Source organism: Lepidochelys kempii, chromosome 22 (genome assembly GCF_965140285.1).
Source record: "Lepidochelys kempii isolate rLepKem1 chromosome 22, rLepKem1.hap1, whole genome shotgun sequence".
NCBI lineage: Eukaryota > Metazoa > Chordata > Testudines > Cheloniidae > Lepidochelys > Lepidochelys kempii.
In genome coordinates this window covers 12,256,745-12,284,646 of record NC_136401.1, presented here as the reverse complement: position 1 = coordinate 12,284,646, position 27,902 = coordinate 12,256,745, and the positions used below count along the sequence as shown (strand labels likewise).

General features: G+C 45.6%; 1 protein-coding gene across 2 annotated transcripts in view; it reads left to right on the top strand.

Moving 5' to 3' along the window:
- The window catches only part of LOC140901626 (opioid-binding protein/cell adhesion molecule), a 328,953-nt gene that overhangs the window by 165,029 nt on the left and 136,022 nt on the right, over nucleotides 1–27,902 (top strand). For both annotated transcript variants that reach the window (XM_073320814.2, XM_073320813.2), the window contains exon 2: nucleotides 6,167–6,399. In XM_073320814.2, coding sequence (XP_073176915.1) covers nucleotides 6,167–6,399 — 233 coding nt within the window. The remainder of the gene's footprint in view (nucleotides 1–6,166; nucleotides 6,400–27,902) is intronic.

Sequence of the window (27,902 nt, the reverse complement as noted above, 5' to 3'; positions counted from 1 at the left end):
CAGAGCCCACACCCCCTCCCACACCCGAACCCCCAATTTTGTGAGCATTCATGGCCTGCTATACAATTTCCATACCCAGATGTGGCCCTCAGGCCAAAAAGTTTGCCCACCCCGATCTAAACAAAGAAAGCACGAGACAAGAAAGGCTGGTTTTGGGGGTGCGGGGGTTCCTGCAAGTTTGTTGGAAGAGCCACCAGCTGATGGCTTTCTGCTACGGGCAAAAGTTACGCAGTTGGCTTGCCCTGCAGAAATAGGTGTTTGCAAGTTGATACAACTTCACTCCTCCTAACCCCAAACGCAGAATTAGTGATGGGGGAGACTGGTAAATGTTCAGGGTCTAGCTGCAAGTGTTTGGTGACGCCAGTTCTGAACCCTTCCCTGTGCTCCCAAGCCAAGAGAGGCTAAGGCCTCCCAAAATTTGGATCCAAGTTTCAAACAACCCCCAGATCAGGTGATTATAAAAATATAGGCCACTTGTAAAATTAGGAGCCAGGTCTGGTTCACATCTCAGCCCTACTCTCTAAATGTGGGAATGTTTAGCTCAGGTTTTGATTCAAGCCCCTGTTTAGATTCAAGGAAGGGCTTCCGCAGGATCTGCAGTTCTTCAGGGGTGCTGCCATGAAGGGAGGAAGTCTGTGTGGTGGCATTGTGGGGCTGAACCTGCAGGGCGCTCAGTGCTGAGCACCCTTCGCTCTTGCTGTTTTTAGCGGGAAGGATGACCATACCTACAGAAAGGGGGACTGAATCCTGGGAAGAAGATTTGGGGGGTTGTGGGGGGGATAATAAGGGGAGCATGAGCTCCTAGTGCAATGCTGTAGCCAAAAAGGACTAATGAGATCCTGGGATACAGGGGAATCCCGAGTAACAGTAGAGATGTTATTTTAACCCTCTGTATTTGGCGCTGACGAATATTACCCAGCCGAAACACAACATCCGAGAAGGGTTATTTCCTGTCTCATCAGACACACTCTCCTCACCTGCCCCACCTCCTTCTGGATTTGCGACACAGTGATTCCTTGGGAGATGGATACAGAGCCTTCAGGAGAATGTTATTGCAGGTTTGTCTTTGTTCTTAATTAGATCCCTTCAAGGGAAAACCTCCTAGCCCAGTTTATTATCCGGCTTTGTCAGAGCTTATCTGCTTTATCTAAACAATTTGGAGAAGTCTCTTTACCTGTTTGCTTTATGGGAGACATTATCATCATCCTTTGCAATTGGAAATAGGAACAAAGGGCCACTCCACAGATGAGGGGATGCCTGAGGCTTAGGAGCTAATGGATATTGGCCTTGGAACATGTCAAAGAATTATGCAGGGTGCTACTGGAATTTTGGTGCCTATGGCCATTTGTAGTTAGACCCCGATTTCCAGTGTGGACAGGTTCTGTAAGCAGACCCTTTGAAAATACAAAACTCGGCATACAAGTAGCCAGCCCGTGTGCAAAGTGACAGAGTTTCTTGGTCTCAATTATGCTGGAGCATCTCCAGGGCTGATGTGTCAAGAAGAATTTGTTATTTCTGGTGACGTACTGGTTCATATTAACCATAATCAATAGGTGTGCTGCTTTCTCCCATCAGACACCAGCCTGAGCCCAAGTTTTGGCATTGTGTGAGGGTCATCTCTTTGTAAAGTCACGTCCCATGGGAGTTTTTGCCTGAGAAAGCGCTTCAGAGAGCAAATGTGTGCAAAACGTACCCAACACACCCAGACCCATGCAGTTCTCCTGCTTTCATTGCAAACTCAAAACTCAGCCCAGGTTCAGTGAGTCATAAACATTGGCAGGTGTATGGTTTTGATGCAGTGCAGCAATTTCACCTGCTTTTTGCTTTGAGTTCTTTGGGTGCATTCCAAACTCATCGGGTGGCTGAAAGAAGGTGTGGCTGAGGTTCAAGCAGCCCTAGCTAGAGACTCAGCGGGCCTGGTTCTGATCTTGTTGACTCTGTCTTTTAACTGAGTAACTCCACGGGCATCAACAGAGCCAATCCTGACTTCCACCGGTGCAAATGAGATCAGGAGCCAGACCAGAAACTCACAAATACTAGACAAGCGGATGCAGTTACATGGGGGCATGTTGTGCTCCACACTACACGGGTTCACCTGCAGTCAGGGACTGCACCCAGTAAGCGAGAGAAGCATTTGAGCAACGGAGTTTTAACTTGCACAAAACTGGAGTAAACGACTCTTCACTGTCACTTCAAACCCTAGTCCCTGTACTTCTCCCCTAATGAGGGGACCAGATAGTACCTTGAGGGGCTTTATACTAGATATTTATATGAGAACAGACATGCAAGTTGTCTGTTTTACATATTACTGCCCTGATTTTTTCAGTTCACGCAATGAATAATTTACAGAAAATGTGTGTAAGTATCTCTTTATTATTCATTATAATGAACTGAGACAGGAGTAATAGTCCACTAGACTGGAATTCCCTAGGGCTCAACTTAACTAGGCTGCGCTTAGCTCTCCCACGGTTCATTTGAATAAAGGGAGGGCTCTGAATCCTGACATTAGAATAGCAGGGTATGTTGCAGGTCAGGACTGGGGTGTGCTGGCAGAGCTCTGGGGGTGTGGGAGAAGGACTGGGATAGCAGTGGGAGGGATGCTGCCCATCAGGGGTAGGGGGGTTGCTTTCGATTCAAGCCCACCTTTCATTTCATGGATGGCCTTCCCCAGAACTTGCAGTTCTTCATGGCTGGCTGCTGTGAAGTGAGGAGTCTTTTGGGGCAGCACTCTGGGGCTGATCCTGCTAGCTGCAGGACACCTCCTGGGAAGCACTGTGTGCCCTCCACCTATGCCGACTTCCAGGAGACTTGCGTCAGCTCACCACCTTGCAAAACCTCACCTTGCGATGTTGGGGACAGGAATAGCACAATGTGGGTACGGCAGGTGAGGATTGAGATTCACTGGTCGAATTCTGCGGGTGCTGAAGATTAGCCCTGCAGGTGATGCCACATATCCGGATTAAAGTGCATTGGCAGAGTTGTACACAGAAGCCAAGACCTGGGCTGCGAGTCCAGATTAAGGTGCATGGGCAGAGTGGTATAAGGGGAACATGAAATATGATTCCAGTGGCTCAATCCGTCTGTTGTTAAATACCCTGAAAAGATTTTTATTCTGAACTTGGATGGGGGAAATGCAGGGTGGAATGACCCCTCTTCCCCATGGTCTGTGGGTCCACCATGTCCTTGGGCTCCCATTCAATGATGCGGTGTCTCCTTCTGGAGCGGTGGAACCTGTCCCTTTGCCGCTCCTCCAGCTCTTGAGAGGCAAAGCTTATGTAGCTGCAGAAACGGCATCTTATTTGAAATATGGCAGCCTCCTGGGGTAAAGGTAATAACATGCCAAGCTCAACGGACCATCTATCTTCCTAGGAGTCCACACTTGAAGTGGCTAGTGGGAGCACGCAGCCGCTACAAGGGGAGAATTATTTGTTTAAGGGGGAATATATCTCTAATTCCTCTGCACCGTGTGCCCAGGGGGGCACTGAAATATGCTTAATTCAGTCCCACCCGCACACCCCAAATCATAACCGTGATAGAGTTGACACTTGGTGAACATGACGTGGGAGGCGTATAACTTTTCTGCAGCTTTGGTGCAAGAGGCCCGACACTCTCCTCCTGCCACATCTGGCGGCAGAGGTGAGTGAGATGAAACGTCTTGGAAGACAATTTATAAGCCAATTTATACTGCCAATTTATAAGCTTGAAGAGGGGGCTGAGCAGAAGCAGCAGTGTCTGTGCATGGCGTGACCCAGCATGGCCTGATGATCCTGCCTCAGCACAGGGGGAAGGACCCGATAACCTCTTGGGGGCCCTTGTGGCCCCAGATTGCTGTGATTTCGATGGCGTTAATACTCTGAGAATTCCCCTTCCATACCAATGTCAAATCACATGCCTCAAACACAAAAAGAGGTACCTGGGCCCCCCTGCTCCCATCCCTCCCATTTGAAAACAGAAGCAGCCTTGGACCTGTTCGTTTGCTAGGGATTAATGGCCCGCTTGGGCCAATATGGGCTACAGACACAGCTTTTCGGCAAGGTACAGTGGAGGACCAGGTTAGTATCTGAGACAGCCTCTGATGGGGGTCTGTGTCCCATTGGCAGCTGGCTGAGCTCGATAAGCTTAGGTGGGTCTATAACTGTAAGGGTGGTGGTGTGGTTAAGGCACTAGGCTGGGACTCGGGAGACCTGGCTTCGATTCCCTCCGCTGCCGCAAACTCCCCGTGTGGCCTTGGGCAAGTCACTTCTCTCGACTTGCCTCAGTCCCCCATCTGGAAAATGGGAATGAGAATACTCCCATTTCCTGCCCTTTGTCCCTCTTTTCTATTTCGATCATAAGGCTCAGGTTTTTAAAAGGTGGTGAGGTGTTATTGCACTCAGCCTTCAAGTCCTACGGGACTGAGGTGGCTAAGTTCCATTTTCAAAAGAGATATTGGACCCTAAGTCTATTGAAAGTCAAAGAGACTCAGGTGCCTAAAGCCCAGATCCGTAAAGGTATTTAGGTGCCTAACTTGCATTATTTTCAGTGATTTGAGAATCTGGGCCTAAGTCACTTGTGAAGTTAACTCACTCAGAACTTGCAATGCTGAGCAGAGCAATGCCTAAATCCCTCCAAAATCTGGGCCTATGTGCTTTGGGGCAGGGACTATTTCCTAAAGTGTCTTTACAACACCTAGCACGATAGGGCCCTGATCTCAGATGGGCCCCATAGGCACTGCCACAATGCATAGAACAATAATCACCAAGCCACTTCGCAGCTCTGTGCCTCCGTTTCCCCATCTGTAAAATGGGGATAGCACTGGCCTGCCTGTCAGGGGAATTATGAGAGTTCATTCATTCATGTATGAAAAGCCCTTGGAGATCTTTGAAAGGACAGTGCTGTAGGAGGACCAAATATTACTATTACAACCCACCAATTAGTCCATTTTATCACAACCAAGTGTTCGTGCCTTCCGTGCTTGCTGAAGCTTTGGAAAGAAAGGGAATGCTCTGGAGAAATGCTTAGCTCCTGATATAGCCAAACATGTGATGCTTTTTCCGTGGGTGCTCCCAAGCTAGACAGACCCAGGAGTAAAATACATCAAGATCATCTATCAAATAGAATTAAAAAGACATGTGTTCCAGCCTTCCAGGAACATTTTAATTCCTTCTTTGCGCCATTCCTCACCGATGGTAACTAACCGCTCAGAAACGTAGCTCTAAAACTGTCCAGTGTCGAGTGGCAGGAGAGGGGAGGGCTGGACCTAGGCAGCAAATAAATAATTGAAGAGAGAGAGAGAGAGAGATTTACAGCTGCTTCTCCAAAGGCCCCCCTCATTCTTCGTCTTTCTCCTTTGCCTCTTTCCCTGTCCATTTCTTGCCTTTATGCTGAGTCTGTTCAAGCCCTCTGGGGCTCAGCACAGTATATCTCACAGGGGCCGCCAGGAGGGCCTTACTGACAAGCCAAGCTGTCAGCAAATTTCACAGCTTCATCTAAAATTCTGTATGTCCAGCCAGGGGAAAGGGGAGGGGTAGGGGCTGTGATGGTCATGAGAGAGGGGACCTATGGAGAGCCGCTCTGGGCGTTCAGAGGACAACAGAGTGGCTTCCACCCAGAAAGGTGACACTGTTCCTTTCTGGGGGGACAGTTTCTCCAACGCTTCAGAGCACCACATGGTACTGCAGTGAACAGTCAAAACTTATCCGCATAAGGCTAGGACGTGACCGAACAGGTGGGATGTGTCAAATACCCTGGGATACATCCCCTCCAGATTCCTGCGCTGGAATTTGGAACTGAAGGGCACTCTGTGAATGTCTCTAGTATTGTCCCTTCTGAAAAGTCCCGTGGAATCGTTTCTGTGGTCGTTTGTCCAATTAATATGGGTTGTAACCTCTTGGGGGTCAGGAACCTGCTTTTTATGTGGAGTCCCTACTACACTTGTGGAGGCTATGGGATAAGAATAATAATGAATACGTTTGCTAGAGTGGTTTCTATAAAACCCTATTTCATTGTTTTGCTACCCTATTGTTTGCATCTCTATTATCCTGTACAGAGCTTTTTCATATTAAGTTGCCCAATCCCACTAGTGAACAAAATGACCTCTTTTCAGCGTCACTATTGGGCAGCTCCGTGGGCACGTTCCCAGCTGGCCATTGGCCTGTTTTCTGACACTGTCTCCCTCCATTTGTAGGTGTACTGTGGATGAGAGGGTCACGCGAGTAGCTTGGTTGAACCGTAGCACCATCCTGTACGCTGGAAATGACAAGTGGTCTATAGACAACCGCGTGGTCATCCTATCGAACACGAACACCCAGTACAGCATCAAGATCCATAATGTGGACGTGTACGACGAGGGGCCCTACACCTGCTCCGTGCAGACAGACAATCACCCGAAGACCTCACGGGTGCATCTGATCGTGCAAGGTAAGGCTCAGCGCTGCACGCTGAGAAAGAAACTTGTTAAGCTGAAGGGCGACAGGGCTTCCCATCAGTACAGCTTCTATTAGGTGCTGCTGACGATGTGCAGGGGATAATGAGACTGATAATTCCTGCTGTCTCTGTCTTGGATGCTTAGTAGTTGGGCATTGAAATCTTGCCCTTTGGCTGCTGTTCCACATTCTGCTAGGTGTCCCAATGTCCTCTGATGATTATCCCATTGCAAGTGCTCTGCCGTCTTGGGATTGAATATAGATGAAGTGAGCTGTAGCTCACGAAAACTTATGCTCAAATAAATTGGTTAGTCTCTAAGGTGCCACAAGTACTCCTTTTCTTTTTGCGGATACAGACTAACACGGCTGCTCCTCTGAAACCTGTCATAGAACAACTAGTTACTCTGCTAATTGAAAGTTTAGCTTGGGCCCCTTAGAGCTTGCCTCTTCCAGTTGGGAATTGCACCCAGGACTAATGGTTGTTAGCCAGGTATGTTATCAGCAAAGACATGGACCTATCAGCTTAAAGGGTCTGGATTGTTGTGGTCAATGAGCTCAGCTGGAGACTGCTTTTGAAGATCCTCCTGGTAACAGCTCAAGTATTTCCCATAGAAGAAGGCGAGAATGGCAAGCTGAAGTTTGTTTTGATAGTATCCTAGGCGTTGGAAGAGCCGGCCAGGAATTGTCAATTCTTGCTTTCCCACCTGCTTAGTAGGGCTCAGTTCCAGAGGAATAAAGGATTCTTAGCATTGGAAGTGATGTCTCAGTGGCACCTTACTGGCCTTGACAGCAGAGTTATCTTCTTCTTTGGGAAATGCAGTGCTGAAATAAAAGAACTGTCAGGTACTGTAGAGGAACAGATTCAAAGAGAACAAGGCTATCACTTTTCAGGAAAGAAGACAGATTGTGTAAGTACATCAAAGTCAATACAGGCCATAAAGGGCTTTTGGCACACAGCTTCAATGGATAATGCTATTAGAGAAACGCCTTGGCATAACATAAGCTGTTGGGTTGAAAAGTGGGAGTCTCGGAGTCTCTTCAATCAGAAGGCTCTCAGAGCTTCTAGATCTGAGACAGGTTGGGTAGGAGGAGGTGGGCTGCAGCATGTATCTCTTTTTGAAGGCGTTCCATTGAGTTGGAATATTTGATCCAAATCAGACAAGTCTGAAAGCTTCCAGTACCTGTTGGATAACATGAACTATAAACTCAGAAGGCATGCGTCCTGCATCCCCTGGAAGGAGAAGGAATCCTCCTTGCGTGACTAGGTCAGGAAAATGACCCTGTGCATTAAGAAGAGGGGGTGACACTGACACCCTATGGGTTAGAGAGCTTTGGTCACTGGTGGAAAGAGCTGTCAAAGAAGGGGATGTAGGGTAGTTTTCCCAGCCAGTTGAATCATAGAAATAAATGCTGAAATGCATTAGTTCAATTATCTTCAAAGAATAATGAGACCAGCTCTGCCCATGAGGAGCTCTTGTTTTTCTCAGCACTAAACAGATTTCACCCCTTCACCAGCCACCCACCCGCCCACTTCAATTAGAAAGTAACTCCAGATCCCTACTTCTTTGCAACAGCTATCGGGTTTTGTCCAGTCTATAGATTAATTTTTCAGAGTTAGTGTTAGTTCAGGTTAGATAAAGATAATGAAAGTTTCCTAATCCTCTTAAAGAAGATTTATCTGGCTGAGTAGAAAGCTCTCAGAATACAATAAGGCATGTATAAAACCAGGACCTAATCTTTCCTTTAATTTCAAACAGCTGATGGGTATTGATTTTGCAATGAGCAAATCTGAAAAATATCTGTGCCCCAACCTGTTTCTTAAAAAAACTCCTGCAATTATTTATCCTCTCTCCATTTAGAAATGCTAAGGTCTGATTACTCCCACCAATCAGCTATCATTAAGGAAGAGAAAAACCCACCCAAATCTGTCACCTACCCAGTTAATTATGTATAGATCTAGGAATCAGTTACCTCACCGCTTGCCCAGATTATTGTATGCTGTTGTTCTTGCCAAGCCTCTGATGGAATTTACTGTCATAGTCCATTTGGGGGGGACAATATGCTGCACCAGGCATTCTAAAATAATCAAGGCATTGTCACCAGGGAAGGGCAAAACTGATTTGGGAAAAACAAAATAACTTACTCGGCCTTTCCCTCCCCGTTTGGGGGCATTTCTAGACCCGAACTCAGACAAAGCAGCTGCTGAAATGTTTGCATGGCTGCATATTCCATTTTTACACCCATCTACACATCTGACATTCAGCAGGGTCTGGAAAGCCAAGCACTAATATACCCCCCAAAAAAAGTCTGATCTTGTGAGATATGCACCTAAATTTGCAGAGCCAATAGACTCTGAGACATCTCTCTCTATAACCCGAATCTATTTATCTACCCTATCCTGTCTTTATCTTTCTAATTCATCCATTGCCCATTTCTGATGTATCTGAGCACTTGACACTATTATATAAATCCACGTGCGTGATTTACATGTGGACTTCTCTTTTTCTTTCTCCTCCAAGATCCAAATTCCAAACCTTTTGAGGTTCACCCGTACCTAACTGTAACTAGATACAGGTTCAGAAGGCAAGTTTCAGAACTGGTTATGGATTGCATTTAGGAGAGGGTTCAAGAAGCAGGTTTGATGCCAAGGCAAGTGTTCGGTGTCACGTTTGATGATGCTGAAATTCCTTGTGCTGGTCTTACTATAGTTTATCTCCAGATACATGATTTTGCGATATGGTCCATCTTAGCCTGAAGTCTCAGGAGAACAGCAGTTGCCATCCAAACCATTTACGAGTAAATTAACTATAAATATCCTGGTGTGATTGTCTTATCTCTGTACTGGCACTTCAGTGTAACTACTTACCTGGTTAAAGCTAGGCATATGCTTACGTACCTCACTGAATTGGGGCTTATGTGATCCAGCTTAGTGGTTATATGCCCAGTTTCAAACTGGAACCACTCAAAATGTGTCTGTTTCTGCAAAGTTTCACTTTGAGCTTTGAGGTTAAAATTCCCACCAGTGCCATCGATCTACTGCAGTTATCGTCCCTGGTGTAATTAAGTCCATGGAATAATCAGAGGGATGCATTTGGCCCTGGGATTGTAAATGGTAGGTCTAAACTGGAATTTACAAGGGGGCAGGGCGTGATGTCAGGCTTAACTACAACACCCTTTTGCTGCCTCCACGGGGCTCATATTAAGGACTGGAAAAGACTGGCTGGGGACTAATATTAGGAGAGGAGAATGGATGCAGTATTGTTAGAGAGCAGGAATCAGATGGAAAACGAGGGGCTCTCTTTTTTGCTGCAAGAGTGTGTGTCTGAAATGAGTGTGTGTGTGAGACACAGAGAGAGATTATATCTTTGCCTATTTCCCCCTCCACACGCTCCAACTCCCTTCTGCACATAACAACCAATATCTTGCCTACTAAAATCCATGTGTCATTATCTTATCTCTTTAAAACAAGACGAAAAAGCCTCTTACTTCACAGAGACACTTGTGCCAAACTCTGCTTGCAGCAAGAGGAGAGTGCAGGGAGGTAGAGATCCAGGGGACTTGCAGCCGTGGCTTTCACAGCAGCGCAGTCTGCAATGCAGACTTTTCCCCTAAAGGGCTCAAGAATCAAGAAGGATCGGGATTGTGATGTTCATGGCCAACCTTCCTCTAGAAATGCTTTATTTCCACACACTGGGCCAGTTTTGCCTCAAGCGTAACCAGGCATTGTTCGGTTGACTTTAACGGAGTTCTCCCCACTTTACGTCAGCTGTGAATTTGGTCAGTAATTCTTAGCTTTACCTTTATTCATCCAGATGACTGGGTCTTCCTTTCACACTCTCCATGTCTGTCCAGTGTCATGATCATGACTCAGCGCTAAGGATGCTTGTGGCCAAATGGTGCTTGAAGCAATTTCATTGCTCGTATGGGCAGGGCAAAACCAGGAAGTGTTCGTGGTGCTGAAAATGGTGTTGTCCCGTCCGTACTATCAATTAAGCCATTGTCCGGACGTGCTCAGAGAGAGTGAGGGCAAAGGTCATAGCAATGGGTCAATTTCCCCATTTAGCTGTGCCTTCTAAATTGAATCTGAGTTTGAGGGGCACAAGTGAGTGTGCAAATGGCTGATTTTTTTGGTCGGCTGGCAATTCTGAAAAATTGGGGACAGGGGAGATTGTTTCAGGCTGCCCTAAAAACAAAAGTTTATTGAAACTTTCAGCTCTGCAAAATAGTTTCAGGTAGAACAAAACATTTTGTTTGACCCGCAGTAAAATTTTGCATTGAGATTTGGAGCTTTTTAAAACAAAAAGTCATTTGGAATAAAAAAAAAAAATCAAAAACGCTTGTTGACTTCTTTCCGATTTCTGTTTCGACACGCACTGTTTGGCAAAACCGGCACAACTCTGTGAAGCAGCCCAGAGTCACTGACTCTCCATTTTTCACTGGGAAAAAAGTTTCAGCTGAAAAATGTCACCCATTTGTACAGCTGACTGCACTATAATGGAAACCAGTTAACCCGGACGCAGTGCAACTTGCACATTTAAAAAAGCTTTTCCTTACTGGCCTCCTATCAGTGGAAATGAATTAATTATTTTCTTTTTTGTGATTTGGGACTGCTAGCGTGACCCACGCCTGCTTGGTGAGGCGCTCTGTCCCCCTCTAGTGGCACCTAGGCCATCTAGCAATTGATGAGTCTGGTACAGCCATGGCTAAGAGCTATGTATCTTTCAGCTCATGCAGTAGGGGCTCATACGCTAAGCTTCAGAGGTCCCAGGTTCGACTGGTGATCGGAGATACAGAAACTTTCACCACTTGTTTCCTGCTTCAGATGCAGCCCGGGTTGATCACGAGTGGGAGCTGTTTTGCTCTGACAACTCTTTGATGGCCTGAGTCCAGTTCTGAGCGGGCAGTATCACAGAGCAAACCACCAGCGTTGACAGTAATTGCCCATCTCAGCAGAGAGGCCAAGGACTAAATGGGCCATGGAGACTGAATGCCCATCTTAACTCTGCAGTTGGTTCTTCCTGGTTAAGGTTGAGACTTGCAGGGTAAGAGCAGCATATGGAGAATTTGCACAGTTGCAGCACACATTGTCCCTGTTCAGTGGATAAGTAGAGGACTCCAGTCTCTGGGGCTGTCAGTCAGCATTAAATTCATGTACATTTTAAATAAAAAGCCCAAACTCTGCATTATCTCTAGTGTAAACTGTAACATTTTGGACCAGTAATTACAGTGTGTACATGATGTCAACCTCATTTTTCATACAGTGCCTGAAGGGAGACAGTATTGTCTAGTGGTCAGAGCAAAGGAGTGGGAACCAATATTCCTGGATTCTGTTCCCAGTTCTCACCACCTGACTTGCTGTGTGACACGAGGCAAAGTTCGCTAATTGCCTGGTGTTTCCCCATCTCTTAAATGGGGATAATAATCCTTAATTCACTGTTATTAATGCTCATGAAGTGCTGAGAGAGCTCAGATAGACGTGCTCTCAGGTAGGAGAGCAAAGGATCATCATTTTTACCTAGTTACACCCAGTGGAAATGTCAGTGCTCTGATAGAAAGTTGGCACTTAAAAGACCCTCGCCACGTTCTGCTGAATCAGGATGATTACAGCCAGAATGCAGCAATAAAAATGAAAGAAGGGAAGGGCGGGGGGAATCCTGAGTTCAAAACTTTGAGTGCAGTTTCAGCACGGAGCGAAAATCTACTGGTGAAGCTGAAAACTCCTGAAAACTGGCGAGAAGCCTGAACCCAAATGCTGGCTGTAAAGAGACCCAAGCTTTGGGGGAAATTGCATTTGGATCTGAACATTGTGATTGGCCCTATTCTGTATAACCAGAGGATACAGTGGTCAGGTGGTGAAGGCACTGGACTGCAATTTAGGAGATCTGGGAGGCTCCTTCCAACTCTGTCACCAGCTCTTGGGCGATCTTGGGCAAGTCACTTAAGGTACAGTTTTCAAAAGCAGCTAAATGACGTTAGAGCTTATGGCCCAGCTTGACAACGGTATTTAGATGTTGCTCTGCTCAGCATTACAATGCCTAACCGGCTCAGGAGCGTAAGTCTCATTTTCAAAAGTGATTTAGGGACTTAGGAGCCCAAGCCCTATGATTTTTTTAACGAGTCTTAGGCTAAAGGCCTAAGTCCCATTTGCATATGGGTCTTAGGTGCCTACGTCATTTAGAGCGCGGTTGAAAATGTTACCTTTATGCTGTGTCTGCACGGGTGGGTGGCGTGTAGCGTACGGGCACCATGTGTAACTACAGGCTGCTGTGAAAGGTCACTGCAGTGTGTAGCTACTTGCTGCAGTGAAAAGACTCCAGCAGTAGGGGGGCAGTGGGGAAAGGCTCCAACCACAGGCATGCCAACTTTCTGATTTCCCTGGGGGTGCTCGAGCCCCACTCCACTCCTTCCCCCAAGGCCCTACCCCTGCCTCTTCCTGCCCCACTCTGCCCCTCCCCGGAGCACGCCCTGCCCTTGCTCTGCCTCTTCCTGCCCTCACTCCTTCCCCTCCCGCCAGTGCCTTCTGCCCGCCGCTGAACAGCTGATCAGCAGCAGGCGGGAGGCGCAGGTGGGGGAAGAGCTGATCAGCGGGGCCCCGGAGCACCCACAGAGTCAGCACCTATGGCTTGCCTCCCCACTGCCAGATCCTTTCGGCACTGCTGAAGACTTTCCCTGTGGTGGGGAAGCCGTGGGGCACTACGCTGCTAAAAATAGGCATGTAGAAATGGGAGGCACTGCTTGGGCGTGTCGAGAGCCATATAGGGTACATATCCCGGGGCGGCCAGGCATGTAGGGCTCTTCCCCGCCTAAGCCGTATCTCACCATCTACACGACTGTCTATACCCATGTTCGCTGAGTGGGCTGTGTCTGTACTCTACAGGCTGCTGTAAGTGTAGGTGTACCTTTAATCTCTTTGCGCCTCAAATCTACATCTGTAAAATGGAGTTCATGTTTTTCTCCAACCCTCTGTCTGCTTGGTTTGTTTAGACAGTAAATTATTTGGACCAGGGTTTGTCTCTTACTACATGTTTGTACAATACTCATTCCCGCTGCTCTCAATGGACGCCTCTAGGCACTCTCATTATAGCACTAATGATAGCAATGGGTGGGAGCAAAGCCCTACCTCTGTCCCAGCCCTCCTGGCATTTTGGGGACATTCGGACGTGGGCCCGAATGTGGAGGCTCAGGTCCATCGCCCTGGAAAACCCAGGAGATGCCAGTGGAACCACAGACAGACAGCCTGGGGCAACACAAGTGGGAGGTTCATGCTCCTTGACTTAATGAGCTGCATTGTGTGCTCAGCTTGGCTAGCAAACAGGCATTAATGACCAGTTAGCAACTGTGTTCAGGTCAATTAATTTATATGTGTATTTTGCAAAACTAAAAGTTGCCCGGTTAAATTATTGACTCTTTGTCCGTGTATTCAATATGTTTTTAATTGCACGACTGCAGGGCCAGACCTCCCCTCGTAGCAACCCCGCGGTAAATCTGCCAGTGACTCAACAATCAACAATAAATGTGTCTCTTCATGTCATTATTAATATGTCTCGTGGATTGGTTCATTACAGCAGTTATCAACGGTTTATAAGAGCGGGGATGGCGCAGGGCCAGAGGGCTTTTTTTTTTTTCCTTTTCTTTTCTCTTTTTCAGAGGCTATCTTGTCGTTATAAGATGGATGGTTTCATGCACACACAAGTGCATGTGTGTGTGAGAGAGAGAAAGAGACAGAGAGAGTTATAAACAGAAAGATACCTGGGATATAATTTAATGTAACTAGGATATGAGCCACCTAATCTTCGTCTTATCATAAACAGCTGCTGGGCTTAGGACTTCTCTCTGTCTATCTCCCTCTGCACTCGCTTTCCCTGTATAAATGAAACTAGAGCAGGTTTGGCAGACCAAGTAAAGGTGAATGGGGAGGGAGGGGGGAAATAATTGTCAGAGTGACTTCATTGGCACTAATGACATCAGAGGAGCTGTAATTTCGCTATCAGACCATTTAGAGCCTTTTGCCTTCAAAAGGGTGTTGATTAATAAAGACAGAAATGCAGCTCTTGGAAGGGAAGTGAGATTCCGGCTAGACGGAAGCCAAAAAATCCTCACAGACATGCCAGCCAACAAGGCCACTTCCTTTTCATTTGATTTTTTGTGCGGGTGAGCGATTTGCAGTCCTGTCGGAGAGGGAAGCATCCTTTTTCTGTGTGACATGGAAATGCATGCAGAGAAATCATTGGAAGCATCAGTGGTATAAACCAGAGCACTCTGGAATCTACTGACAGGACAGACCTCCCGCAGCCTCCCATGCATGGATTGTCTCAGAATATGGAATATATTTTTCTCTTGAATACAGAGCTCTTAGTCAATGGTTTGGTTGATGCTGTGCATTTTACACTTAATGTACCGCTTAAAAATATCACTCCTTCTCCTCGGTAACACAGACTCCTCGGAGAGGGAAATGAATGACATAAAAAATCATGCATCAGTGACAATTGGGGTGGCATGGAAGAGACTGCAGCAATGGGGGAAGGAGACTGGAAGACCTCTGAACTGTGCGGCCGAAACAAGAGATATAAGTAGGGCCCTATGGAGCTCACAGTCCATTTTGGTAAATTCCATAGTCACAGGATTTTTAAAATCGTAAATTTCATGATTTCAGCGATCTAAATCTGAAATTTCACGGTGTTGTAATTGTAGGGGTCCTGACTCAAAAAGGAGTTGAGGGGGAGGGGTCGCAAGGTTATTGGGGGGGGGGGGGTTGCGATACTGCTACGCTTACTTCTGCGCTGCTGCTGGCGACGACGCTGCCTGCAGAGCTGGGCACCTGGCCAACAGCCGCTGATCTCTGGCCACCCAGCTCTGAAGACAGCGCAGACGTGTGGGTGGCAATACTATGACCCTGCTAAAATGACCTTGTGACCCCCCCCAGTCCTTTTTGGGACTCCCAATTTGAGAAATGCTGGTCTCCCCTGTGAAATCTTTATAGTGTAGGGCAAACGTACACCAAAGACCAGATTTCACAATGGGACACCAGATTTCATGGTCCATGACACATTTTTCATGGCCGTGAATTTGGTAAGGCCATAGGTATAAGACAATGAATTTTGCCACATAGAATGTCCACACCCTTATGGATTCTCAGCACAGTGAATGCCCAGAAAGAACAACTGCCATCATTGCTAGAGAACTGTCAAGACTCAACATTGACATTGCAGCTCTTCTTGAGACCCACCGGGCTGATGAGGGCCAATTAACAGAGGATGGAGGTGGCTACACCTTCTTTTGGAAAGGAAAGCCACCTGTGGAGAGATGCATTCACGGGATTGACTTTGCCGTCAAAAATAAGATCACCCGTCAGCTTTGAGAGCTTCCCGTGGGGATCAAGGAGTGTCTCATGATTCTTCGGCTCAAGCTCAGCAATAACTAATATGCCGCAGTCATCAGCGCATACACCCCAACACTTGATGATGAGGAAGACAACAAGGAGCAGTTTTATAGCGCTCTCTATGCAGACCTCACAGCCACATTGAAGGCAGAAAATCTCCTGGGAGATTTCAATGCCAGAGTCGGCAAAGGAGGGGTTTGAAACATAAAGCCCAATGGTATTCTGCTCCTCAGCAAATGTGTGGAGCATGACCTGCTCATCACAAATACCATCTTTAGGCTGCGTAACAAATTTAAGACCACCTGGAAACATCCTCGGTCCAAACATTGGCACCTCCTTGACTATGTTATAGTCAGAGTCTGAGATTACGCCTATGTCCATATAACTCAAGCAATGAGAGGTACAGATCACTGTTGGATAGACCATCAATTAGTAAGATCACTCATGTACTCACAGCTTGCTCTGCCACATTGCAAACACCCAAAGACTAAGCGAAAGCAGTACAACGTCAAAGCACTTCAAGACCATGCCAGCTGTGAGACATTCCAGCAACACCTGTCTGAGAAACTCTTTAACTTGCCTGATATCGTTGACATTCGAGAGCACTGGGATCAACTTAAAAATACCATTCACAGTGCATGTGCTGAAACCATCTGCTATTTCACTCATCGGCACCAAGACTGGTTTAACGAAAACAATGAGGAAATCCTAGCATTAATTCAACAGAAAATAACTGCATTCTATAACTGGCAAAATGATTCCTATAACCAATGAAAACATGAGGCTTATCACCTGCTCAAAGCTGACATCCAAAAGAGGCTACATGATATCAAAAATAAGTGGTAGCCAGAGAAGACCTGGAGATCCTGGGTTTCGTATACCAGGATGACATAAGAAATTTCTTTCAAGCAACAGAAGCTATATATGGGCCAACCTCCAAAGGCCCAACCCCCTTACATTCCCAGGATGGCTCCACCGTCCTCAAGGACAATGCGGCCATTAAACAATGCTGGAAGGAGTAGTTTGAGAGCCTACTAAACCACGAATCCACGGTCTCCGAATTCACCATCGAATTTATTCCACAACACTCAGCATGGAACACTGCTGATCCCCCATCTTTTGAGGAAGTCTGGCGTGCCACCACTAGGCACCAGGCCCAGACAGCATCTGAGCGGAATTTTTCAAAGATGGTGGAACAATGCTGCAGCACAATCTTTGCCAACTCCTTGACAAAATCTGGACCTGCGAAGAAATTCCACCTGACTTTAAGAATGCCAACAGTGTTACAATATTCAAGAAAGGGGACAATTCTTTGTGCAGGAACTACAGAGGTATTGCCCTCCTCTCCATCACAGGGACGATCCTTGCCCGGATCCTACTAAATCGCCTTCTCCTCCTTGCTGAGGAACTCCTCCCCAGATCCCAGTGTGGCTTCAGGCCATCCCGAGGCACAACTGACATGATCTTCGTGGCACAACAGATTCAGGAGAAGTGCAGAGAACGACACCAGGAACTGTTCATGGCATTCATTGGTCTAACTAAGGCCTTTGACTCTATCAATTTGTGATGCCCTACGGAAGGCGCTGTGTACGTTTGGCTGTCCTCAGAAATTAATTTCCATCATCAGATGACTCTATGATGGAATGATGGCCATCGTTCTGTGCAACAGCTCAGAGACCAAACCATTCATCGTTCGTACTGGTGTCAAGCAGGGCTGTGTCATTGCTTCAGCACTCTTTTCTGTTTAACTTGCTGTGATCCTGATTCTTATCCATGACCACCTTCCTGATGGAACTGGGATTGAGTATCATACGGATGGCCAACTCCTCAATTTTCGACATCGCCAAACAAAATCTAAGATCACGAGAATTGGCATCACTGACCTTCAGTATGCAAATGACTGTGTTGACCTGCAAAGTACCCTAAATATTTTTACAGCCTGGGTCTCTCTCTCAACATTGGGAAAACCAAGGTACTCTGCCAGTCCTCACCTGCACAAACTACTCTTCATACTCTACAAATCACCATCAGTGGAGAACCCCTGGAAAATGTGGACCATTTTCCATACCTTGGCAGCCACCTCTCCCAAACATCCAACATTGAAACAGAAATTGAATACAGGATCCGCTGTGCCAGAACAGCCTTTGGAAGACTACTCAAATTAGTCTTCAATTATAGGGATCTGCAAACAGGCACCAAGATCTTGGTTTACAAGGCAGTTGTCATCCCCACCCTTCTCTATGGGCGTGAGACCAGAGTAACCTACAGACGTCGTCTCAAGTGGCTGGAATGGTTCCAGCAGCGCTGCCTCAGGAGGATTGTCAGGATTAGCTGGGAAGAGCGACACACTAACATCAGTGTTCTCTCTGCAGCCAGCATCAGCAGTATAGAAGCACAGGTCATGAAATACCAACCCTGCTGGGCTGGCCACTGTGTACGTATGCCTGACACTAACCTGCTGAAGCAAATACTCTTCTCTCGGTTAAGTCAGGGAAGAAGGGCTTGCGGAGGTCACGTTTCAAAGACATACTGAAAGTACACTATGAAAAGGGAGGCATCAGCCCAACAAAGTGGGAGGACTCGGTGTGGAACAAAACAGCGGCACCACACCATACTCCAAGCCACAGCTCACTTTGAGGAGAACAGACGTGCTCATGAGACAGAGAAGCGACTAAGGAGGAAAGAAAGGGCACAACACTCCAGCCAACAACTGTCTCCTCCAAGATTACACCTGTCACATCTGTGGGAAAATCTGCAGGGCACGAATTGGGCTCCTCAGCCACTTAAAAACCCACCAGTGAACCCCCTTGGCAGACATCATCCTCACATGGAGGGATAGCCAAAGAAGTAGAAGAAGACTACCTCCTTACTGTGAACTGTATTGCCCTGTTTTTACATCCAAGGATCCTGTTAGCCATCTTAGCCACTGTATCTCTCTGGGAGCTTGTGTTCAGCTAGTAACCTACTGTGCCTCTGTGATGCTATCTGATTAAAATATGACCATGTACATCATTGTTGCTACCACTGTTATATAATTGCAACAAATCTTGTACAAAGTATGTCAAGTAAGGTATCTATGGAAAGGTTATGATTTGCTGAATATGATTTTGCTATCTGTATGCATGTATCATTTTTTTTATTTGAAGTTGTGAGTATTGGCTCTGTACCTGGATTTCAAATATGTTTGCTCCTGGGTAGCACCCACAAGGTAATTAGCCTGCACATCTTGAAGGGACTATTCAAGTTAAATGGCTCATCAAGGAACACTTAACTCACAATGGACTATGGGAGACACCTACCTACACTTAAAGGACTTTCCCGTGAATGTTCCATCTGGCATATAGGTGATGGCTTCTGCTGTGACTAAGCGAAATCATGCATGGACGTGTGACTTGCCCTTGTGACCCCAAATACCATCTTGCTACCTGTAATTTTCCACAGTGATAACAATGGGATTCCCTTCAACTGGCAGAAGCTATAAAAGGCCCTGGAAACACCTCCATTTTGCCTCTTTCCTTCTTTAACCTCTGGACTATAAACTTATACTAATGGGAGCATTCTAACCAAGGAACTGAGGACCTTCCAACGATTTGGAAGCAACCAGAGACTTGACTTAATCCAGCAATTTAATCCATCACTGCTACAAGCCTGATCCAAGAACTTTGCAATTGTTGTATGTATTTGATTCCTTTAATCAATTTTAACTCTCACCTTTCTTTCTATAAATAAACCTTTAGATTTTGGATACTAAAGGATTGACAATAGCATGATTATTGGGTAAGATCTGAGTTATATATTGACCTGAGTATGTGGCTAGTCCTTTGGGATCAAAAGAACCCTTTTGTTTGATGAAATTGGTTTTAAGTAACCACTCATCTTTAAGTCTAGTGTCTGCGTGTTGAATCCAGGACTGAAATGCCCATAGAGACTGCTTTTCTGACTTCTTGTTAGCCAGTGTCGTGAGTCAGAAGTTTACTTTTGTTGCTGGTTTGGTATATCTTATGGGAGAATAACCACCAGTTTTGGGGTGTGTCTGCCATATTTCTCAGCAGTTTGTTCTAAATTTGATATTCTCAGTTGTGATCCACGGAGGCACAGTGACAACCCCTAAATCCTTTTCAGAGTAATTGCTTTCCAGGGCATGTTCCCCCCAAACCTGTAAATTTGACGTACTGTTTTCCATCCCAGACCTTGTGTTTGGCACTATTAAAATATGTATTGTTCGGATGAGCTAGACAAGTGATCCCAGTAACTCTGTAGAACTGACAGGTCCTTCTCGTTATTTACCACTCCTCCAAGTGGTAAATGTGTTCTCTGCAAACTTTACCAGGCATAATTTTATATTTTGTTCCAGGCTATTGATATACATATTGAAAAGCATACAGTGGCAGATCGCTCTGGGACCCCCCTAGAGACATCCCCAGTGGATGATAATTCCCCATTTACAAGTGTTTTTTGAGATCTGTCAGCTAGTCAGTTTTTAATCCATTTAATATGTGCTGAATTCATTTTGTGGAGTGCTAATTTTTTTATCAGAATGTTGTGCAGTACTTCATCTTTCAGGAGCCTGTACATCTGTACTATCCCATCTCTATCTAGTGACAGATCTATACCATTGCTAGGATTTATTTTGCTCCTGATATACATAAATAACGCTCCTCCTAACTGTCCTTAATCCTACTGGCCATAGATTTTTTTTTCATTAATACCTTTACTTTCCCTTATCAACTGTCTGCATTTCACAACTGTTAATTTATAGTCAGTTTGCAGTGTTGTTGTAGTCATGTTGGTCCCAGGATATTAGAGAGACTAGGTGGGTGATGTAATATCTTTTATTGGACCAACTGGTTTATGATTCAAACTGTGTGTAGCTTGAAAGCTTGTCTCTTTCACCAACAAAAGTTGGTCCAGTAAAAGATATTACCTTACCCACCTTGTCTCTGTAATGTATAGTCAGTGCGGTCAACTTTCCCCTTTCTCCTTTTGCTAGGGTTGTCGTGGCTTTCATCTTCATTTTTAACATGGAAAGAAGCCTTTTCTTGTGGTTGCAGAACTATGGGTGTTTTGGGCATCCGGTGAAATGAGTTAAGCAAGGACCTAGGAACCTCCCTGAATCAGGGCTTAAGTATTTTTTTGCAGTGGGGCCAGAGTGCTCAGCACCTCACAGGATGTAGCCCAGAAAGGAGATTAAGGGTGCATGTTCACTTGGCAGGAGAGAGACTGTAACTTTGGCTCCTGGGGCACATACACCTGGCAGGGGTAATTCGGTTTGTTCACAACACGCCATTCTTGATCGCTTCAGCACAAGGAAGGATGCCCAATGTCAGACACATTGATCAAAGAGGGCTGTTTTGAGAAAATGCCATGCTGATGGATGCGTCAGAGAGAGAGAGAGAGACTCATCTCATCAGCAAGTGTTTCTAAAGCAGTTTGGGTTTTTTTCTTCTTCTTCCCAATAACAACTTGCTCCTTAACTCCAAAATAAAAAAATCCAAGGTGTCTGTTCTTAAGCGACAACATATTGTGCCTGAGGGCCCCTGAGAGAGGAAATCTCACAACTTCAGCTTTTAAACTTTCTTTTATAATGTTGTCTTTGATATATGGTCAGAAGATGAAACTTTGAGACCTATTAATACTTTACCAGGAGGATGTACTGCACAATACAGAGATGAGAAGGCTGCACTCAGCCTTAGTTTGTCTTTAGAAATGTTCTTCCGGCTGCATTAGCTGTTGATAGTGCTGTTGAGAGTGGAGATGCATGCTGACTTTCCACTTAAGTGTGTTGCCCTGGGTCTTCCTCCTTTTCAGGACATGGAAGGGTGTGTGTGTGTATGCAGGGTGGTGCACAAGGTAAATCAGTTTCAGGTTTAATTTTGTACATTGTAGGATGCAACAACATCAGATAAAAGACCAGAACAATCAGTAACAATCTTGGACCAGTCTTGTTCCCATTGAAGCATGGTTAAGGTTTGGCCGGTTATTGTAATAGGAGCAGAATTTGATCCCAAGACATTAGTACCTTGAAAGAGTGACACCTGCCAGTTTGGGGACCAAATTCTCTGCTGGTGTAAATGGGTTCAGCTCTGTTAATTTCAATGGAGTTGCACCATTTACACTAGCAGAGAATTTGTCCACTGGAATCATAGTTCTTCAGCAGTGTATAGATTCCCTCAATATGCCAGGCCACTGTCTGCGCCTCAGTTTACCCATATGGTAAATGGAGATATTGCTACTTTGGGCTTGGAAGATTAGTTAAGACTCAGAGTGATTTGAACATATAAACTGCAATACAAGTGCTAAGTCTCAGTGTTTGCTAATGCAAGACTGGAGAGTTTAGAGGGAGGTTTTGCCATGTAGTCTGCAAAGACTGCTACTGCTCAGACCTGAGGAAGGGAAGATTAAGAACAGATAACACATGACCTGCAGCGATACAGACTCAAGTATCTAAGATCAGTCTCTATCCCGGGCTTGGGAGTTTTATTTGCATCTAAGATCCCTTTCCAAACAGCAGCGGGCTTGTGATTTCAAATCTTGATGTCAGTTTCATGGAAAAGACGGTAATGAGGATGACAGCTGATGCAAACTAAACCCAATTCAAGTGCTAGCCCTTCCCTGCCATCAGGTGATGGTCATTTAGAAGACACTAAACAGTACAGGGGAGCTTTGAGGAGAGCTACAACCTGGTCGATGAGTGGATCAAAACACCTTAACAGGGATTTACAGTGGATCCCAGCATTGCCAACCCCAGGCATTGAAAAATCATGACTCAGCTCCCCCACAATGCTGAGACTGGCTTAAAATCATGGTGTAAATAACAACTATTCATTATGAATGATTAATTAATTAATACTCATTAATAATTAGTGTACAATTGGTGTTGGGATTTTTTTGTTTACCTTCAGGCTTTTGAACCTTTAGGGTGCACTTGGGTCACATTTTTAAGTGTTGCTTCATAGCTGTGAGAGCTAGAAACATTTTTTAAATGGAAGCTGAGATGATCACATGACTCCAGGAGCTGGGGCTTCACCCAACACTGCTGTTGTTTAACACAGTTTAACCTTTTTTTTTAAAGTAGCACTTCACAAGAGTTCTGTCCAAGGAAGATAAGAGCATCTTGTCCGTATTCTATTGTGAATGTGTGTGTGGAATTTTCACAAGTCAGAATATAATTATCTATATTGGGATTTAGCCAGAACACAAGGTTCCCAGCCTCTTCTCTTGTGAAGACTGCTGTTGTAACCCACACCCCTCCTGGGTGTGGTGTTATGTCTCCACAAGTGGCACCAAGACCACTTAAAGAGAGAGATAAAATGAGTCTGCTCTACAGCCTTAGCTATCATCCAAACAGCTTTTGGGCTTTTAGCTCACGAGGTAGAGGCTCACGCACTAAGCTCCAGAGGTCCCAGGTTCAATCTCGCCTGCTGACGACCAGGGTCTGCAGGCGTTACGTAGTCACATTTTTTAATTATCGTGAATGGTCTGGACCTTGGTTTTACATCTGAAACTAAAGCACTGGGCATAGGGCTTCCTTGCCTTTAGCATGATGATGGGTGTTATGAAAGTTGTATCCATGGCAGGCTTTAGGAGCAAGGTTGTCCAATAAAGCAGCAAGACCCTGTTAGGAGGGTTTTTAAAAAATAGTACCAAGATTTATTTTAAAGAAACACAACCACTTTCAATAACATAATGCCCGCAGGCCCAGGTTCCTCCAGGTGGCCCTTCCTTCTGCAGCTCTGACTCCCAGCTGGAAGCTAGGGAGTTTTATAGAGAGCTTCCCTACCCAGAACCCTTTGTGGGAAAGGGAAGTCCCTGAATGATTGACAGCCCATCTGGCCAATCGGCTCTTTCTCCCTCACTTCTGGCTCCACAACAGCTTTTCCCTGTCACAGCATCATTCTTTACTCTCCTATCAAGTGGGTGAGGCTGACAGGGACTGGTCCCAAGAGGTTCTGAGAGCCATCGACTCCCACTGAAATTAACCTTACCAGAAGATGCTCAGCACTTCACCAAGACACCCTTGAATGTTGTGAGCTTAGCACATGGATCATCTCTTCCTTATATGTCTAAAGCGGTATCCATGGCACTGTTATAAACAAAAACTAAATACTGACTCAGCTTAGCTCTTGAGATCACAGCCCGAGGTAGCTGGCTGTGGGAAGAGTAGACTATATAACTGATGTTTTTCACCCTTGACTGGTACAGCTGCTCCTCGGACTGAGTGTTAAAGACGCTGGTGTGTTGATCATACTCCATATTTGAGCATGTCATCTCCTCCGCTGCACCTCAGAATATCATTAGGTGTTTTGCTTACGCCTTTGTTCAGAATATTGGCTTTCGCTGATCCCCATTGCAAGATGTTAAATCATGCCAGTGGGGAAAAGCAAAGTCATTACGCCCAGACTTTAGGCTTTGTAATTATGGGGATGGAGAGCAAGAAAATAAAACGAAGATCAAAGGGCTTTTAAAGGGAAGGGGAAAAATCACTTATGCTGGTAAAATGTCTCTCCAGCAGGAAATAAAGTGGAAAACTTTTTAAGTTGCCTTAAAAAATAACATTTTGCAATCTCCTTTTCCATACACATTTGTGCAAGTTGTTGGGCAGCAGGGGAAAGGCATGGACTGAAATGGGTTCAGCCAGCTTCGGTATGTTTTATTTAGCTATCCACTGGCTGACACAGGACAGCAAAAACATAAATAAATAGGAAAAAACAATTAGAGCTAGCACCATTACAAGGGATCCTAGGGAGACTCCTGGGAGAGACACGGGGACCTTTCAAAGGAGAGGAATATCTCAAGATCGCTTCTTATGGAGGTTGAAAGCCTCTGAAAGTGGTTAGTGCCTAAAGTGACTTTACCTCCCAGCTTCATGCTGGGTCTGACACAACAGCTCAGTCACAGAGATCATACCAAGGAGGCAGGTTAATAATACAATAATGCACCATCTCACTTTCAATTCTGCATATCAATGGGGTCTTGAGTGTTTAATGACAGCAAAGGTCCCAGGGAGGAGACAAGAGGGAAGGAAAGTTTAGATTCAGATCACATGGGCTGTTTCCCCCCCCCACCCCCCACCCCCGTCTGAGTGAACTTGATGAAGAGGCCACTGAATTAATTGAGAATCCTTCCATTCAATTCATGGGGCACTGGATCAGGCTCAGGATTTGAATTTCAACTAGAAGCTGTGCAGATGGTTCTGATTTTGCAAGGACTTGTTGGTCTTGTTTTGATTTTGCAAAACTCAAACTGGTGGGTCTGGATGTGGTTTTATCCAAATTGCCAGCGGCTCAGGGCTTTGGATAACTGGTTCAGGTTGGGCCTGTTTCTGATCTAGCATCCAGGGAGGTTCTAGCATCATCTTGCTCCCTGGGATACCGTGGTGACCCGTGGCATGTCACGGCATATACAGGAATGGACACTTGACCAGGGTGATACACACTCACTTGCACCAAGGTGAAACTGATTACCACGTTTGGAGATAGAAATTAATTCCCCCCTAGGGCACATTAGCAGGGGCTGGCTAACCTCCGCCCTTGAGCTGGCATTATCTGTAAGGATCGGGAAGGTGTTATCTGTCAAGATTGCTGAAATTTTATGTCATCAAGGACTGCACTGAAGGCTTACCCAAGGGCTGTGCCTAATTTGCATGAATATTTACATATATTTGCATAGTTTAGCCTACAAAGTGATTAGGCAACACTCCCTTGCTGTTAAAATGTGACATTGGGAACAGCAGGTTTTGGCTGCATCCGGTACAAGGTAATAGCGCTTGAGGACTTCGTACTGACAACAGTGCTGGTACAAGGGGCAGGTTGACAGCTCGGGAGACTGAAGCCATCTCTGTGTCTGTGGAATAGGTGGGGCAGGCTCCCCCACACACACACACTCTGTTCTGTAAGCACCCCTTAACCCAGACAGGGAAGGGATACCTACAGGGGTACCAAGTTCCTGGCCTAATTTGTTCCTTGACCTCCCAGCTGAGACTGCCAACTAGGAGTTGGACTGAGATCACTGGCTCCTTCCACATGGGCCAGCAAACAAGCATCGGGATAATAACGACTTTTAGTCCGTACTGATCTTGGGCCCAGTCCAGCCCCCACTGAAGACAATGAAAGTTTTGCCATTGGCTTCAATGTGGAGCTCATAAACTGCTCTTTAGCCCAATCTGCTGAGCCATAGTATCCCATGATACTGCAAAATGTGCATTACCTAGGCTAGGAACACATTCATGAACAGCTCGTTAGAAATGACTTCAAGCCCACCATGATTCACCGGTTTTGCACATAGAGTAGGGTGGAATTTGGCTACATTGCGCAGCGGAAAGGGTGAGATTTTATCCTGGATGGAATTTTCAGTTCACCTTGAACTTACCCTTTTTAGTGAGCAGGTGCCGGCAAAGCCAATGATCTGACAGCTAAATGCTCTGATAGGTTCTGTGACTTATCAAAGAGAGATAACAAAGTAGCGTCATCTAGAGTAGAAAGTCACTTTCCATAGATGAAAGGAAGGCATGCAAAAAACTAATAACAAGCAACAGAAAAAGAATATAATCTGAACCCTACAAAAATAAGAAACAGAGAAGAGGGAACACAAAGCTGATGACAAAGCACAAGACACACAAAAAAGAACACAATTCAAAGCCAGGGAAAGACCAGAGAAAATCCAGGAGAGAATAACAATGAATGGAGAATAAAGTAACATTAAAAAAGATAGAGGAGAAAAGCCCAGTGACTTGTACAACAAAGAGCGCAGAAGAAAGACTGAAATGCACAAAAAGAGCCCGTCATCAAAGGAGGAGAGAGAGAAAAAAAAACAGAAAAAAATAAAAGAACAATGAAGGCGTGAGGGCGCAAAGAGTGGAAAGACTTCAAAGAAAAAAGTCTTGGCTTGGAGGCAGAAAATAGCACACACATGGGCAAGACAGTGACGGTCTGGTTTGTGAATGAAAGCAGAAGTGCCAAAGACCACTTGCTTTCAGGAGAAAGCCTGTCGAGGACTGATGTCTGTCGGCACTCACTTGGAGCCACGAGGGAGTGTTTTGCACTGTGCTATACGCAGTACTCCTGCTTATACCTTTTGGAACCAGCACGCAGCAGGGAAGAGCTACTCTTAAGTGGAGCCGCATACAGCAGTTAGAGCTGTGGCACAAGGGGTAAATCCTGGCCCTGTTGAAGTCAAAGGCGCAACAGTAAACGCTCTCGTTTCAAAGGAAAGATAGGAAGAATAGTAACAGGCCAACATGGCTCCATCAGGAACTCTTCAATGACCTGAAAACCAAAAAGGAATCCTACAAGAAAGTGGAAACAGGGACAAATTGAATTCAAAAGGACCTTGATAAATTGGAAAACTGGTCTGAAATCAACAAGAGTAAATTCAATAAAGACAAGGGGAAAATACTACAGTTAGGAAGAAAAAATGAGGCACACAACTACAGCCAGGGGATACACTTGGTAGGTGGTGTTCCTGGAGAAAACATCTGGGATGATAGTGGATCATAAACTGAATATGAGTCAACAACATGAGTATGTTGTGAAAAAGGCAACTATCATCCTGGGGCTTAGTAACAGGGCTGTCGTATGCAAGACAGGGCAGGTCATTGTTCTGCTCTACTCGGCACGGCTGAGACCTCAGCTGGACTCCTGTGTCCAGGTCTGGGCACCATACTGTAAGGAACACATGGAGAAATTGGAGAGAGTCCAGAGGAGGGCAACAAAAATGATAAAAGGGAGGGATAGCTCAGTGGTTTGAGCATTGGCCTGCTAAACCCAGGGTTGTGAGTTCAATCCTTGAGGGAGCCATTTAGGGATCTGGGGCAAAAATTGGGGATTGGTCCTGCTTTGAGCAGGAGGTTGGACTAGATGACCTCCTGAGGTCCCTTCCAACCCTGAGATTCTATGATTCTATGAAAACTTGACCGATGGGGAAAGGTTAAAAAAACGGGGCATGTTTACTCTTGAGAAAAGAAGACTGAAGGGGGAACCTGATAACAGTCTTCAAATATGTTAAGGGCTGTTACATAGAGGAAGGTGGTCAGTTGTTCTCCATGTCCACTGTAGGGAGGACAAGAAGTAATGGGCTTAATCTGCAGCAAGGGAGATTCAGGTTAAATATTAAGAAAAAAT